This window comes from Pangasianodon hypophthalmus, chromosome 26, assembly GCF_027358585.1.
Source record: "Pangasianodon hypophthalmus isolate fPanHyp1 chromosome 26, fPanHyp1.pri, whole genome shotgun sequence".
Classification (NCBI taxonomy): Eukaryota; Metazoa; Chordata; class Actinopteri; order Siluriformes; family Pangasiidae; genus Pangasianodon; species Pangasianodon hypophthalmus.
Window position 1 is genome coordinate 6,863,554 of NC_069735.1, and position 13,156 is coordinate 6,876,709.

General features: G+C 38.6%; 2 protein-coding genes across 3 annotated transcripts in view; both read right to left on the minus strand.

Annotated features, from left to right (window-relative positions):
• LOC113537509 (interferon-induced GTP-binding protein Mx) overlaps positions 1-6,043 on the minus strand; it is a 28,537-nt gene extending 22,494 nt beyond the window's left edge. For both annotated transcript variants that reach the window (XM_034299995.2, XM_034299997.2), the window contains exon 1: positions 4,769-6,043. The gene's annotated coding sequence lies outside the window, so the exon portion shown is untranslated. The remainder of the gene's footprint in view (positions 1-4,768) is intronic.
• Positions 6,044-6,182: 139 nt separating this feature from the next.
• Positions 6,183-13,156, minus strand: LOC117595692 (interferon-induced GTP-binding protein Mx1). Its single transcript, XM_034299998.2, has 14 exons — positions 13,027-13,156; positions 12,849-12,904; positions 12,569-12,765; positions 12,221-12,358; positions 11,717-11,871; positions 11,486-11,624; positions 10,894-11,092; positions 10,732-10,810; positions 10,058-10,180; positions 9,837-9,969; positions 9,445-9,603; positions 8,302-8,378; positions 7,965-8,183; positions 6,183-7,534 (listed from the first exon to the last, which is right to left on the minus strand). Exons 2-14 carry the CDS (start codon positions 12,902-12,904, stop codon positions 7,310-7,312), a joined length of 1,899 nt encoding a protein of 632 aa, XP_034155889.2. The 5' UTR covers positions 13,027-13,156; the 3' UTR covers positions 6,183-7,309.

The following is a 13,156-nucleotide window of genomic DNA, read 5'->3' on the forward strand; positions in this document are numbered from 1 at the left end:
ATGACATGAGGAAGAAACCCCCGAGAGGAACCAGGCCCAAAAGGGAACACATCCCCAGCGGGGTGCAACGGACAGTGCAATCGCAAACATATCCCCTCTATCATTGCGTAGCACATGGACAAACAGTGCAACCGTGCAACCAATAAATTCATCACAGTTTTTGCAAGAAGTCCGGTTGGTTAAAATCTATCTACTGTCCACTGATGGAGTCCTGATTATGAAGGTGCTCATGGCAACCGCAGCCCCAAAGCCACTACAGCAATCGCAGTCCCAAGCCATTACAGTACAGCTCCCCATATGTGATCCCCAAGCCATCTCCACAGCCCCCAGGTGGCACTATCCCCAGCAAACCAAATGGTTCTTCAGGCCGTCCATATGGGGCCACCCCTAGCAGTAGCAAGCAAACTCGTCCGATGAGAACTCCAACCAGAAGTAGGGCATCAGGATGGGTCAAGCAGCGAGGAGGAGCAGAAGGTGCATCAGGATGGGTCAGGCAGCGAGGAGGAGCAGAAGGGGTCAGGATCACTGGCATCTCGGAAGTAGCATGTGTAGCTCAACAGAGAGTGAGGGAGAGAGAGAGATGGAGAGAGAGGGAGAGACTATTAGGTAAGCTTTTGTCCTCTAATGGTTAAGGACAATGTACTTTGCGTGCAGAGTGCAAGCAGGGACTCCAGCAAGACTAGCTATGACAGCATAACTAAGAGAGAGAGCCAGAAGCTAACACAGACATGAGGGCACCCTGGGACATAAGGCAGCCAGCCACTCCACTGTGTATAAACCTGAGAGTGGGGGGGCAACAGCATCCAAACATCCCAGTTCACCACAACACTCTATGCCTTTGAACCCTCCAGACCTGCCCTTGTACCTAAGAAAAAACTATTCACTAAAGGCTTGACTAAACAAATATGTTTTCAGCCTAGACTTAAACACTGAGACTGTGTCTGAGCCCCGAACACTAAGTGGAAGGCTGTTCCATAACTGTGGGGCTTTGTAAGAGAAAGCTCTACCCCCAGCTGTAGCACACACTATTCGAGGTACCAACAAATAGCCTGCACCTTTTGATCTGAGTAGGCGTGGCGGATCATAAAAGACCAAAAGTTCACTCAGGTACTGTGGCGCGAGACCATTTAGTGCTTTATAGGTCAATAGTAGTATTTTATAATCAATAAGAAATTTGATTGGGAGCCAGTGCAGTGTGGATAAGATAGGAGTGATGGGGTCATATCTTCTGATTCTAGGAAGGATTCTTGCTGCTGCATTCTGGATTAACTGGAGTTTATTTATGCATCTACTGGAGCATCCAGACAGTAAAGCATTACAATAATCCAACCTAGAAGTAACAAAAGCATGAACTAATTTTTCTGCATCGTGTAGTGACAATATATTTCTTATTTTAGCAATATTTCTGAGATGAAAGAAAGCGATCCTAGTGATATTATCTACATGAGCTTCAAAAGAAAGATTAGAATCAATAATCACACCAAGGTCTTTTACTGCTGCACATGATGAAACAGAAACGCCATCCAGAGTTATTATGTAATCAGAAAGCTAACTTCTAGCTGCATGTGCTCCTACCACAAGAGAAAGTTAATAAGCATCCAGTTTCTAATGTCTTTTACACATTCCTCAACTTTATTAAGCTGGTGTCTGTCATCTGGCTTTGCACATACAACTGTGTGTCATCAGCGTAACAGTGGAAGCTAATACCATGTTTACGGGTAATTTTGCCCAGAGGTAGAATATATAAAGAAAAGAGCAATGGGCCTAAAACAGAACCTTGTGGAACACCAAACTTTACCTTAGTATGAGAAGAGAAGTCACCATTTACGTTTACAAACTGATAACGATCAGTCAAATAAGACCTGAGCCAGGAAAGGGCCATTCCCTTAATGCCTACTACATTTTCCAGTCTATTGAGGAGAATAGCATGATCAATGGTATCAAAAGCTGCACTAAGGTCAAGCAGCACAAGCAAGGAGACACAACCCTGATCAGAGGCCAGCAGTAAGTCATTTACAACTTTTACCAGTGCTGTCTCTGTGCTATGATGAGGCCTAAATCCTGACTGATAAATTTCACGAATGTTATTCCTATGTAAGTATGAGCATAGCTGCTGTGCTACAACCTTTTCTAGGACCTTGGAGATAAAGGGGAGGTTTGATATTGGTCTATAGTTAGACAGCTGACAGGGGTCAAGGTCAGGTTTTTTAATCAAGGGCTTGATAACTGCTAATTTAAAAGATTTAGGTACATAGCCAATGCTAAGGGAAGAATTGATTATCTTTAAAAGAGGTTTAATTGTTTCAAGAATTATCTGTTTGAGGAAACAAGTAGGTAAAGGATCTAGTATACAGGTTGATGATTTTGATGATGAAATTAGTGAAATTAGTTCAGTCTCTTCAAGGGGAGTAAATGATTAGATATAAAACTGTCCGGTTTTAAATTAATAGTCTGAATTTCTTGCCTATATTTTCAATTTTACCATTGAAAAAATTCATGAAGTCATCACTGCTATATAATGATTGTGTGCGTGTTTCTATTGTGGTCTTATTCCTAGTTAATTTTGCTACAGTATTAAATAAGAATCTAGGATTATTTCTGTTATCTTCAATTAGGGTGGAGAGATACATTGATCTAGCAGCACTAAGAGCTTTCTTATAGCTCAAAAGGCTCTGCTTCCATGCTATTTGAAATACTACTGATTTAGTTTGACGCCATTTACAATCTAGTTTTCGAGTGGTCTGTTTTAAAGTTCGTGTGTGATCGCTATACCAGGGTGCTATCTTTTTCTCCCTAATTATTTTTATTGTAAGTGGAGCTACCTTATCTAGCGAGTTGCAGAACGTTGATTCTAAGTATTCAGTTGCCTGTTCAAGTTCTTTGGGATCAGACGGTGATCCAATCATAGTTAGTAAATCTGGGAGATCACTGATAAAACTCTGTGCAGTTGTTGACGTGAAAGTACGTTTGACGTGGCAAGGTGCATATATTATGATTAAGACACATTTTAAATGAGATGAGGTAATGATCTGAAATAGCTTCAGACTGTGGAAATAAGACTATATTTTCTATATTTAATCCGAATGTTAGTATTAAACCAAGAGTATGACCACCACTATGAGTGGATCCTATTACATTCTGATTAACCCCTACTGAATCAAGAATTGACAGAACTGCTGTTCTCAGAGGGTCTTCTGGATTATCAAAATGAATATTAAAGTCTCCAACAATTAATGCTTTGTCTAAAGAAACAACCAGGTTAGAGATGAAATCCGCAAATTCACATCGGAATTCCGAATATGGCCCTGGGGGTCTGTAAATAATAATTACTGGAATCACCTGGGTAGACTTATTTTTAGTGGCTACGTATGTTATGTTAGTATAAAGAACTTCAAATGCGTTGAACTTATGACTAGGTTTTTGTGTGATGCCTAGATTATCATTATAAATAATTGCAACACCTCCTCCTCCTCCTCCTCTGCCAGTTAGACGGGGCTGATGTATGTAACTGTACCCAGGAGGACTAGCTTCATTTAATGCTACAAAGTCGTTTGGTTTAATCCATGTTTCTGTTAAACACAGCACATCAAACTCCTGATCAGTAATGGTTTCATTAACAATAAGCGCTTTAGACATAAGAGATCTAATATTCAACACTCCTAGCTTCAGATCAACGGTGCTGGCTATGCATTCGGTTTGATTTAATTTTATGTTAATTAGGTTACTAAAACAAACTGTCTGTGTATGTCTATAATTTTGTTTAGCTCGGGGAACAGACACAGTCTCAATACAGTGGAACCTGAGTGACAACTCAGTGCAGCTAGCAGACAGTTTAGCCTGCTTGTCTGCTCCCTGGCCTTGGCCCTGGATTGTCACCGATTAACTAGGCCTGTTCTGAGACTATGTGCTATGCTGCAAGACATGAGAGCAGCACCTTCCTGAGTGGGATGGAGACCGTCCCGAGTGGGATGGACACCGTCCCGCCCTAACAGGCCAGTTTTGCCCTCAAAACTACTCCAATTATCTATAAAGCCCAACATTGTTTTCGGAGCACCACCTGGACATCCATCAGTTCAGCGACCATAACCTGCTGTAAGCTACATCGCCACGCCGCATTGGGATGGGGCCAGAGCATATTACTGCATCGGACATCGCCTTTGCTAATTTACACACCTCTACCAAGTTACTCTTAGTAACTTCAGACTGACGAAGGCGTATATCATTAGCTCCTACATGAATAACTATCTTTGAAAACCTGTGCTTGCCTAAGATTACCTGCTATGTCCGGCGCCCTGGCTACCGGTATACACCTAACTAAAGCTGCTGGTGCCCCTAAAGGCCTAGCTAATTTCACGTGCCGCAAGATAGAGTCACCTATAACCAGAGGTCTTTCAGGTTTCTCAGCGGGTGCTTCACTGAGGAGAGCAAACCTGTTGGACACGTGAAGCAGAGAGGAGTGGTGCTCCCATGGGCGAGCTTTAGTGTTAGCTTTGGCTTTGCGATTATGCTGCAAAATTGTCACCCATTCGCCCCGCTGTGAGGGCTCTAATGCCGGAGCTGGGGGATTGCTAACTCCGCCTAAGGCATCCAGACTTTCCCCTACAGAAACTACGCTGCTCTCACTCTCACTAGCGCTCTCTAGAGACTGGATGTGCACCTCTAATGCTGCAATCTTCTCCGTCAGAAACGACGGAGGAAGAGTAACTAAACATCCTGCACTCAACACACAACTCAACAAGCTGAATGTTAGACATGTTGTTTAACGCACCTTTAGTCGAAGATTTGTTGATATTATTGTAGACGGCGTGGATCCGGTGTGGATGGGCTCCGCTCGCCGTCTTGACAAAATACAAAAGCGCTCTTCGAGAGAAAGAAAAATGAAAATATGGTAGAGAACGTGAAGAATACAACAGATGAAAATGATAGCGCAAAATTACTGATTTAGAAAAGAAAGAAACAGTATAGTTAAGACGCCGACGCAGGCAAGAAACTCCCGGCAAAACAATTCGAAAACAGGAAGTGACGACGTGTGTCAAATGTCAAACGTGTGTCTATATATGCTCCCCTTGGGCAACATTATCCAGAAGCATAACTTATCGTATCATTGTTATGCTGATGACACACAACTTTATTTTCCTGTTAGTACAAACGACAGCTGTTCGGTGCAAAATCTATTTGATTGTCGCGGTGACATTAAATGCTGGATGGACATGAATTTTTTGCAGCTGAATAGTGATAAAACTGAAATAATTATCTTTGGTCCACCAGTCTCATCCGCTGGTATTGTTAATCAGTTAGGTACGCTGTCTTCCAATGTGCATGATTGCTTCAAAAACCTTGGTGTTATTCTAGATCCTTCATTGTGTTTTGATAAGCAGATTAATGCTGTTGTCAAAAGCAGCTTCTTTCAGTAGAGATCAATTGCTAAAATCAAGAAGATACTATCTAAGCAGGTTGTGGAAACCGTTATCCACGCATTTATAACATCAAAGTTGGACTACTATAATTCCCTTTATTTGGGGTTGCCTAAGACTGCTCTAGATCACCTGCAAATGGTGCAAAATGCAGCGGTCAGACTTTTGACTGGCACTAGGAAGCGTGAGCACATTATTCCTGTGCTTGCCTATCTTCACTGGCTGCAGGCAATTTCTGCACTGAGTGTAAAATTTTATTATTTGTTTTTAAAGCTTTGCATGGGCTTGCTCCACAGAACATACAGTATGTGATTTCCTTACTTCTTCTGTACACTGCCCCAAGATCTCTTCGATCAAGTCAATTACTCCTTTCAGTACCACGTTCACGTTCCAAAACCAAGGGTGACCGGGCTTTCTCGGTGGCTGCTCCCAGGCTTTGGAATAGTCTCCCTTTTCATATATGATTATCCTCCTCTATTGCTATGTTCAAATCCTCCTTGAAGGCTCACTTTTATTCTTTATCTTTTAATTCAGTCTGAACCTTGAAAATGTCCATTTGTCTTTCGGTATTTAGCATTGTTAGATGGTTTTTGTGTATGGATTTGCTTTATACAACTTGTCCAGCACTTTGGTTTCAACTTCAGTTGTTTTTAAATGTGCGTTATAAATGACTAAACTAAACTAAACTAAGATTACAACTCTCAAGATTTACAACTACATACATTTTAAATTCTGTTGAAATGCTAATTACCTCTTTTGAGTCACCAACGATATAAAAATGTTTTTATTTGACCGATTTTCTGTTGCTTTGCTTGTGTTTCTATATGTTGCTAAAAATGGCTTAAAATAGCATATATCTACCTATCTGATGTTTAAATTTTGCAGCACTCCATCCTAGATAGCGCTTGAGTGATGACTAACACATGCAATGTATGGTAACATGATATATGTGAAAATTTAAATTTAAGTGAAAATTTAAGTTAGAATATCTTTAGCCTAGGTGTATGTAAACTTTTGGCCTCAACTGTAAATTAGACTATTACTGATCAGGAATTTAAAGTACTTTGTATAATAGAAACAAGAATTAGGCAAATGAATATGTATCATTAAACAAATCTATCCCTCCCAGATACCGCTATATACACCACTATTGTCTAACTGGCAGAAGAATTATGTATAACAATACTGTTGGCATTACATAAAAATCTGGATATAAATTTAAATCATTTGAAGTTATTTATACTAACATAACATTTTGGAGATGCTCTGACCCAGTCGTCTAGCCATCACAATTTGGCCCTTGTCAATGTCGCTCAGATCCTTACACTTGCCCATTTTTCCTGCTTCCAACACATCAACTTGTCGACTATTCACTTGCTGCCTAATATACCCCACCCCTTGACAGATGCCACTGTAATGAGATAATCAATGTTATTCACTTCACCTGTCAGTGGTTTTAATGTTATGGCTAATTGGTGTATGCTCTATTAGATCATGTTTGTGGTAATGAAGGCTGGAGGTAAAAGAATCCACTGAAATAATGAAATGAATGGTGACTTTGGAAATGCAATGGTATGGTGAAATTTCGCTCTTTAGATCCACATTTTCTGATAAACTGTATCAACCAAGTAATACTTCCAGGTTTCTATAATAAAGAAAAAGAAACTATCCAACAATCACCTATACATCTACTAATTCATGCAATCTAATCAGCCAATTGTGTGGCAGCAGTGCAATGCATAAAATCATGCAGATACGGGCCCGCAGCTTTAGGTAATGTTCACATCAGAATAGGGAAAAAAATGTGATCTCTGTGACTTTGACCGTGGGATGATTGTTGGTGCCAGACTGGTTTGAGTATTTCTATAGCTACTGATCTGGGATTTTCACTGGATTCAAACAAAGTTGCTGAGTTTCTCTTGAGCAAGGGTAAGACGGTCCACGCGGTTCTGCGTGTCAATGCGACGTCTGCTGGCATCTGAGTCTTCACGCAATGCATCGGCCACGTTGGCACTGTCCATTAAACCCAGCATCTCGGTGCACAACAGCTGAGCGGATTCCTTAAGCATGAAGTATCGGATCAGCATGGGAACCTGGTCAGCCAAGCGCTGCACCACGATCTGTCAGGAGAGGGAAAAATCTCTAACACAAACAGTTTCCAGGTTTTACGGTAAATGTCTAATGGATGTGTATTTTTCTTATCTCTTGTACTTGGAAAACATTAAACATTTAGTAGAACAGTTTTGCCCACAGTGATGTACTACTAGCATAGCAACAAATACAAAGGCAAAAGTCTACATCTGGAGATAGAAAGCAATGTAGTACAAAAGCATATTAATACAACAAGAATTTGTGAGAAGTTTTTTTTAAATAATTAAAAATATCTTAATCCCAGAACTTTTAGACAACATATTTGATTTGTGTATATATATGTTTTATATACCCTACTGTTTAAATGTATCTATAATAATAAGAATAATGAATGAAGTCAAAATAAAATGTACTTTTGGATTGTTATAGTTCATTAACCACTTAACTATTAAAATATACCTCATAGTAAGCCCGCAGCATTTCAGGATATTTGTTTCTGCTATCAAATCCAGAAAAGTTGTCTTCTGAAGCCTTTTGTCCCTCAGCAGAGTGAGTCACATTCAAAGTCTTGAAGTAGATGCCATCTTGAGTGTAGACCAGTTGTTCCATCTCAAACTGCTCCATGATCCTCTGCTCCACCTTGGCTTCCTGCTTTGACTGAATGTTGTCTATCTTGTTCTGGGATGTTGATTTTAAGTATGTGATTACAGAGCTTCCAATGATTGGATTTAACTATTTCAGAAATATTTCACACTTTCAGGATGCAAAAGCTTTAAAACTTAAAAATAATATTTACCGTTGCAACACACTGGAGGAAAGGGTAGTTGAGGAAGCAGGTTTTGGAAACATCTGAAAATTGTTTCTGAATGGTGTCTGAAACACACAAGTTTATACAATATACTGTATACAATAACAGAATTACTATGTTCGCCAATGCATTGTTTTCTTGTTCCCTTTAAAAGGCATTATACAACATGCTGCATTTTTTTCTCATTCACTTCAAGAGAGAACAAAGAGAGGCTGGTGAGGCAAATTGCTGTGGTATAATAGTAATAAAACACTTTAGGTTGTGCTGTTATTGAAGACTTTTAACTAGTGGTGGTAACAGTGGCTCTGCTTTGTTCCAGGCCACATCTCACCATCCCAGTGTTGATTATTTTCCTAACATTTCCCAGTGTTTTATTCCTTAGGTAAAATACACTATTGTGGTGAATTTCTATAAATAGAACTGTTTGATCTGATGTCATCTTGCCACACAGTGTTTAGAGCTGTTCAAAAATACACTGCAGAGACAGTATAATTACTGAATCTTTGTTTACATGCCCATGATGTCTACATATGACCTAAGAGTGATTGTACAGATAATATTCTAAATGTTATTTGGCTTTAATCAGATACAGTATTCTCATTCCTAAACTTGTACTTGAAAGCTCTTGTTCCAGTATACTGTACTTTAGTCAAGTGCTAATTACCTGGCTCATGTAAATTGGAATCTGGAACCTTATAAACATAGAAGACAAAGACTGCATAGATCAGTGTGTCAAACATAATGGGCTAGTCTCTGTTATTCCACTAGGAGGCAAAATAGAGCAATAAACTCAGGGTCATGAAATCTACAGACAAACTATGATTTTAACGTCATTAGGAAGCTAAACTAAATTACATGTAATCCCACAGGTTTCCCAATTAATTCAATTTAGTTTGCAGATTGTCACATTACAAAATATGAAGCACAGCGGGTGGGGGTGGTTACTTATGTAAGCCGCTGTATGATAAAACCATAATTTTGAAAAATTATTGTTCTTGGTAATGAATTGTCATTTCAATATGTACCCTGTACCTTTCAGAGAAATGCTGATAAATAAACATTTAAATTGAGTTGTTTATGCTATTGGTCTACTAAACTGAAAGCTGATGAATGAAAGTTGTAAAAACCTACCTCTGATGACCCTGAGTGTGTCAATGGCTGTTCCTGTTAGCTGGATCACAAGCTTCTGCACCACCATCTCAAACACCTTGTAGTCACTGAAACCAGGCAGCTCACGTCCTCTGTGCATCAGGTCATATTCATTCACCACGTCCTGGACCGTTTTGTGAACTGTATTGAGTTTAAAATTTGACCAAAAATCAACTTCCCCATGAGTTTCCATCAATAGGCCTTTAATTGGAGTTTCCACAAGGGTCATTTTAGCAGCTCTAGACCAATACTAGACTCTATTTCATAGTTCTCTCCATGGAGACAATGTGCCTTTTTTTTAGGAAATATATTTTGGCCCTTGAAAATTATTAAAATCATTTGGCATGCATTCTGCATATAGACTGTGTACTCACATGATCCCTTTGTGTTGTCAAGATGGTCCTTCCACTTTTTGAATTCAGACCGAAGCAGTACAAACAAGTTGTCATTGTTGACCACTTCCCCAGATGCCAAGCGATTGATCTTATCATTAAATTTTGTCAAGGTCTGAAAGAACAAGCAGATATGAACAAGATTTAGGCAGGGTGGTATTGGGCTCTGAATTAAAAAAAAAAAAAAAAAGAAAGTTACATACATCAATAAAAAAGATCTTCCTCTTCTGTGGTTCCAGTGGTGGGCCAGGTTCACACTGACTTAGCTCTTTCCTCAAGATCCACAGCTGCTTCTTTATCTCCTCTGAGATTAGCGGTAATGATTTCTAAATCAATCAATAAATAAATAAATAAATAAAATTTAAAAAATTAAAGTATTTACAAGTATGCAGTCACCAGGTAGATTTAGTGATACCAGGAATGCATTTTTCCACAAAATTCCACAGTTGGATTTTATTTTAGCTCAGACCATAGTCATGCAGTGTCACGTGTTCATGTGTGTTAGATGATTACACAGAGTGAAACACCCCCTATATTTGAGCCTCATTTGGGCTTATATTTTTCAGCCAGCTTCACTGACACATCTATAACACGTCGTCAGGAATGATTTAGATGGCACATGTGAACAGTCATGAGTGTAATGAACATGAATGAGGTAAATTAGTTACTCTATTATCCTAGCTATAGATATTAGATTTTAGCCCTACCATCTAATGAAATGACCAGCTGTCATCTAGCAACCCTCTGTAGTAATTAACCTTTCTTTGACAATTACTGCTGTTTATGATTTTCTGTACATAATGCCAAACCGGTCTTACTTACAGTGAAACATAATAAATAATAGTATAAAAAAAGTGTAAAAAGAGTAGAAACATACTTTGATGTGATCAACTAGGTTTTGAGTCAGTTTGGTGGCGAGAGACTGAATAGTGGCTTTCTCCTCATACAACAGGCAACTGGCAGTAAAAAAAAATCACAGTAAGTTCCCAGTTATCACAAGTGGGTCAAATGTTATAAACAATGAATGAGTTGTTCATACCTGAAGAATTCATGACGTCTGAAGAATTCCCTCTCTACTCCAGTGGCCTCAGACAGAGAGATCTTATCATCAATTTGCTTTTGGCCACGGCATTTGACGATGACATATCCTTTGCTTAAGGGAATGACCTGATTTCGGACTATATCCAATATGTTCTTCTCTGTTCCCCTGTCTATAAGGTCTGGCTTTGTAAGAATAGCTGTTAAAATAAATAAATGTATAATAATAATAATAATAATAATAATAATAATAATAATAATAATTAATAGCCAGCTATTAAGGGTAGGAGAAGAAGCAAAAACAAAACAAAACAAAACCTGCTGGTGTTAAAAAATTAACATCATGGTATCCATTGAACTGACCATGACCCAAAGAATTGGAGGAAAGTGTACATTACTACAAAGTTGCATGGCAGAATTATTATTGCAAACATTTTACTGTGTTGGTGGCTCAGATTGTCCTCTATCAGTGTGGCAAATTTTAGTGTACAAAGCATTCTACGGGTTGCCATAGACTACGCAGAAGTAAAATAATTATATATGCATTATTATTATTATTATTATTATTATTATTAGCTTAGTTGACACATTACCCAATGTCCTTTTTCCTTCAGGATCCACTTCCTGTGCCATTTTCAGAGCTTCTGTTGTTGCAATGTCAACATTACATGGGACTACGACCAAATTTATAGTCTGATCCTTCTCTATATATTTCCATATGAGATTTTTGATCTAGACAACAATAAGACAATAAATATTAGAATTAAATTAAAAGGCCTTAATATGGCTAGCAAAAAAAAGGTCAAGTCACAGTTTACACTAACTTTATGTCCAATGTCGTCAGGTTGACCTTTTACAGGAACTCGTGCAATCCCAGGGAGATCGATCAGTGTGAGGTCACACACATCAGGAGCCATGATCTCCAGAGTGATGAGTTCATCACAAATTCCAACGCCTTCTCCAGCCAGCTCATTCTGGGCTGTTAGAGAGATGCAATAATTATGATAAAAAAATTAAACATATCTCTGTGAAGCTTTACAAGGCATTATTAGGGCTGTTAAATGTTTTGTTACAAGATTATAAAGAATTATACAAATAGTTCTAATGATTTATGATAATGTGCTTCATAGAAAGTGTTTGGGTAAACACTTTGGGCTAATGGACATTTTTTTTTTAATCTAATGGACAAGTCTTAGTTAAAAGACATTACCACTGAATAGAAATACTAAAGCAGAACCTGACAGCAAGGTTCCTCTTTCAGAACCATAAGAAAGGAATTTTATCTGTTTGTCTTTATCTGTTTATTTTATTCTTCTAATTTTACCAACCTTCCTCAACGTAACCCTCAACCAGTGTTGGGTCATCAAACTCAACGAACTGTTCTTTGTAAGATATTACGGCTTTCCATTGAACACCACATTTAATCTTCCTCAGCTTTAGCTCCAGTGGACACCTTGTCACAATACCTAAAGTTGAAAAAGCACATTATACATCAGGTTTTGTTTTCCTAATGTTTCTCCTAATGTCAAACAGACAAATCTCACCCACAGTGTGTGAGTGTGAAAAAGCTCAAATGTAACAAGTGGTTATAATGTATAATAATTTTCTTATATTATAATGTATAATAATGTATCATATTTATTACTCTGTAAGGGAAACAGGGAAGAGAAACCCACCACTCCCTCTGGGCAATGCCACTCCAGATAGTGCCTCCAGCACAGAGCTTTTTCCAGAACTCTGATCTCCAATTACAGCTATAGTTGGCAAAGACAAATCTTCTTCAACACCAATCAGCCTCAAAGAGTCAATCAGATCAATATAAGGACGAACTCTCTCCTCTAAATGGCTATGGAAGACCCCCTCCATTGGCTTACTGTGAATACGTTAAAGGCATCAAGTTTTGTAAGACAATCACACTAGTTGATCACTGCTTGATCACATTAAAATGATACTGACCTCTTTTCACCAGAATAAGCAATATCTTCATAACTATCTTGTTTACGCTCCATCATCTAGGAAACAAAATCCATATGTGTAGCTATTGTAGCATTCCTTTAATGCTTTTTACAAGTAGAAATATTAACTTTTAGTCTCTCACATGGAGAAAATGTAGAAATGGAGGTATTTTACTTACAGCTACTTGATTTCACAAAGGATGTGAATAAACTGAAAGTCATTCATGTGGTTCTCTCTCTCTCTCTATATATATATACACACACACACACAGAACCCATATGCCACTCCTCTAACATGGATGTGGATGG

Coding starts and splice junctions, on each gene's coding strand:
- LOC117595692 (XM_034299998.2), bottom strand. CDS start 12,904: ATGATGGAGCGTAAACAAGATAGTTATGAAGATATTGCTTATTCTGGT. Junction 9,604..9,836: donor TGACAACACAAAGGGATCAT/GTGAGTACACAG, acceptor AACTCAATACAG/TTCACAAAACGGTCCAGGAC. Junction 8,379..9,444: donor CACACTCAGGGTCATCAGAG/GTAGGTTTTTAC, acceptor TGTGTGTTTCAG/ACACCATTCAGAAACAATTT.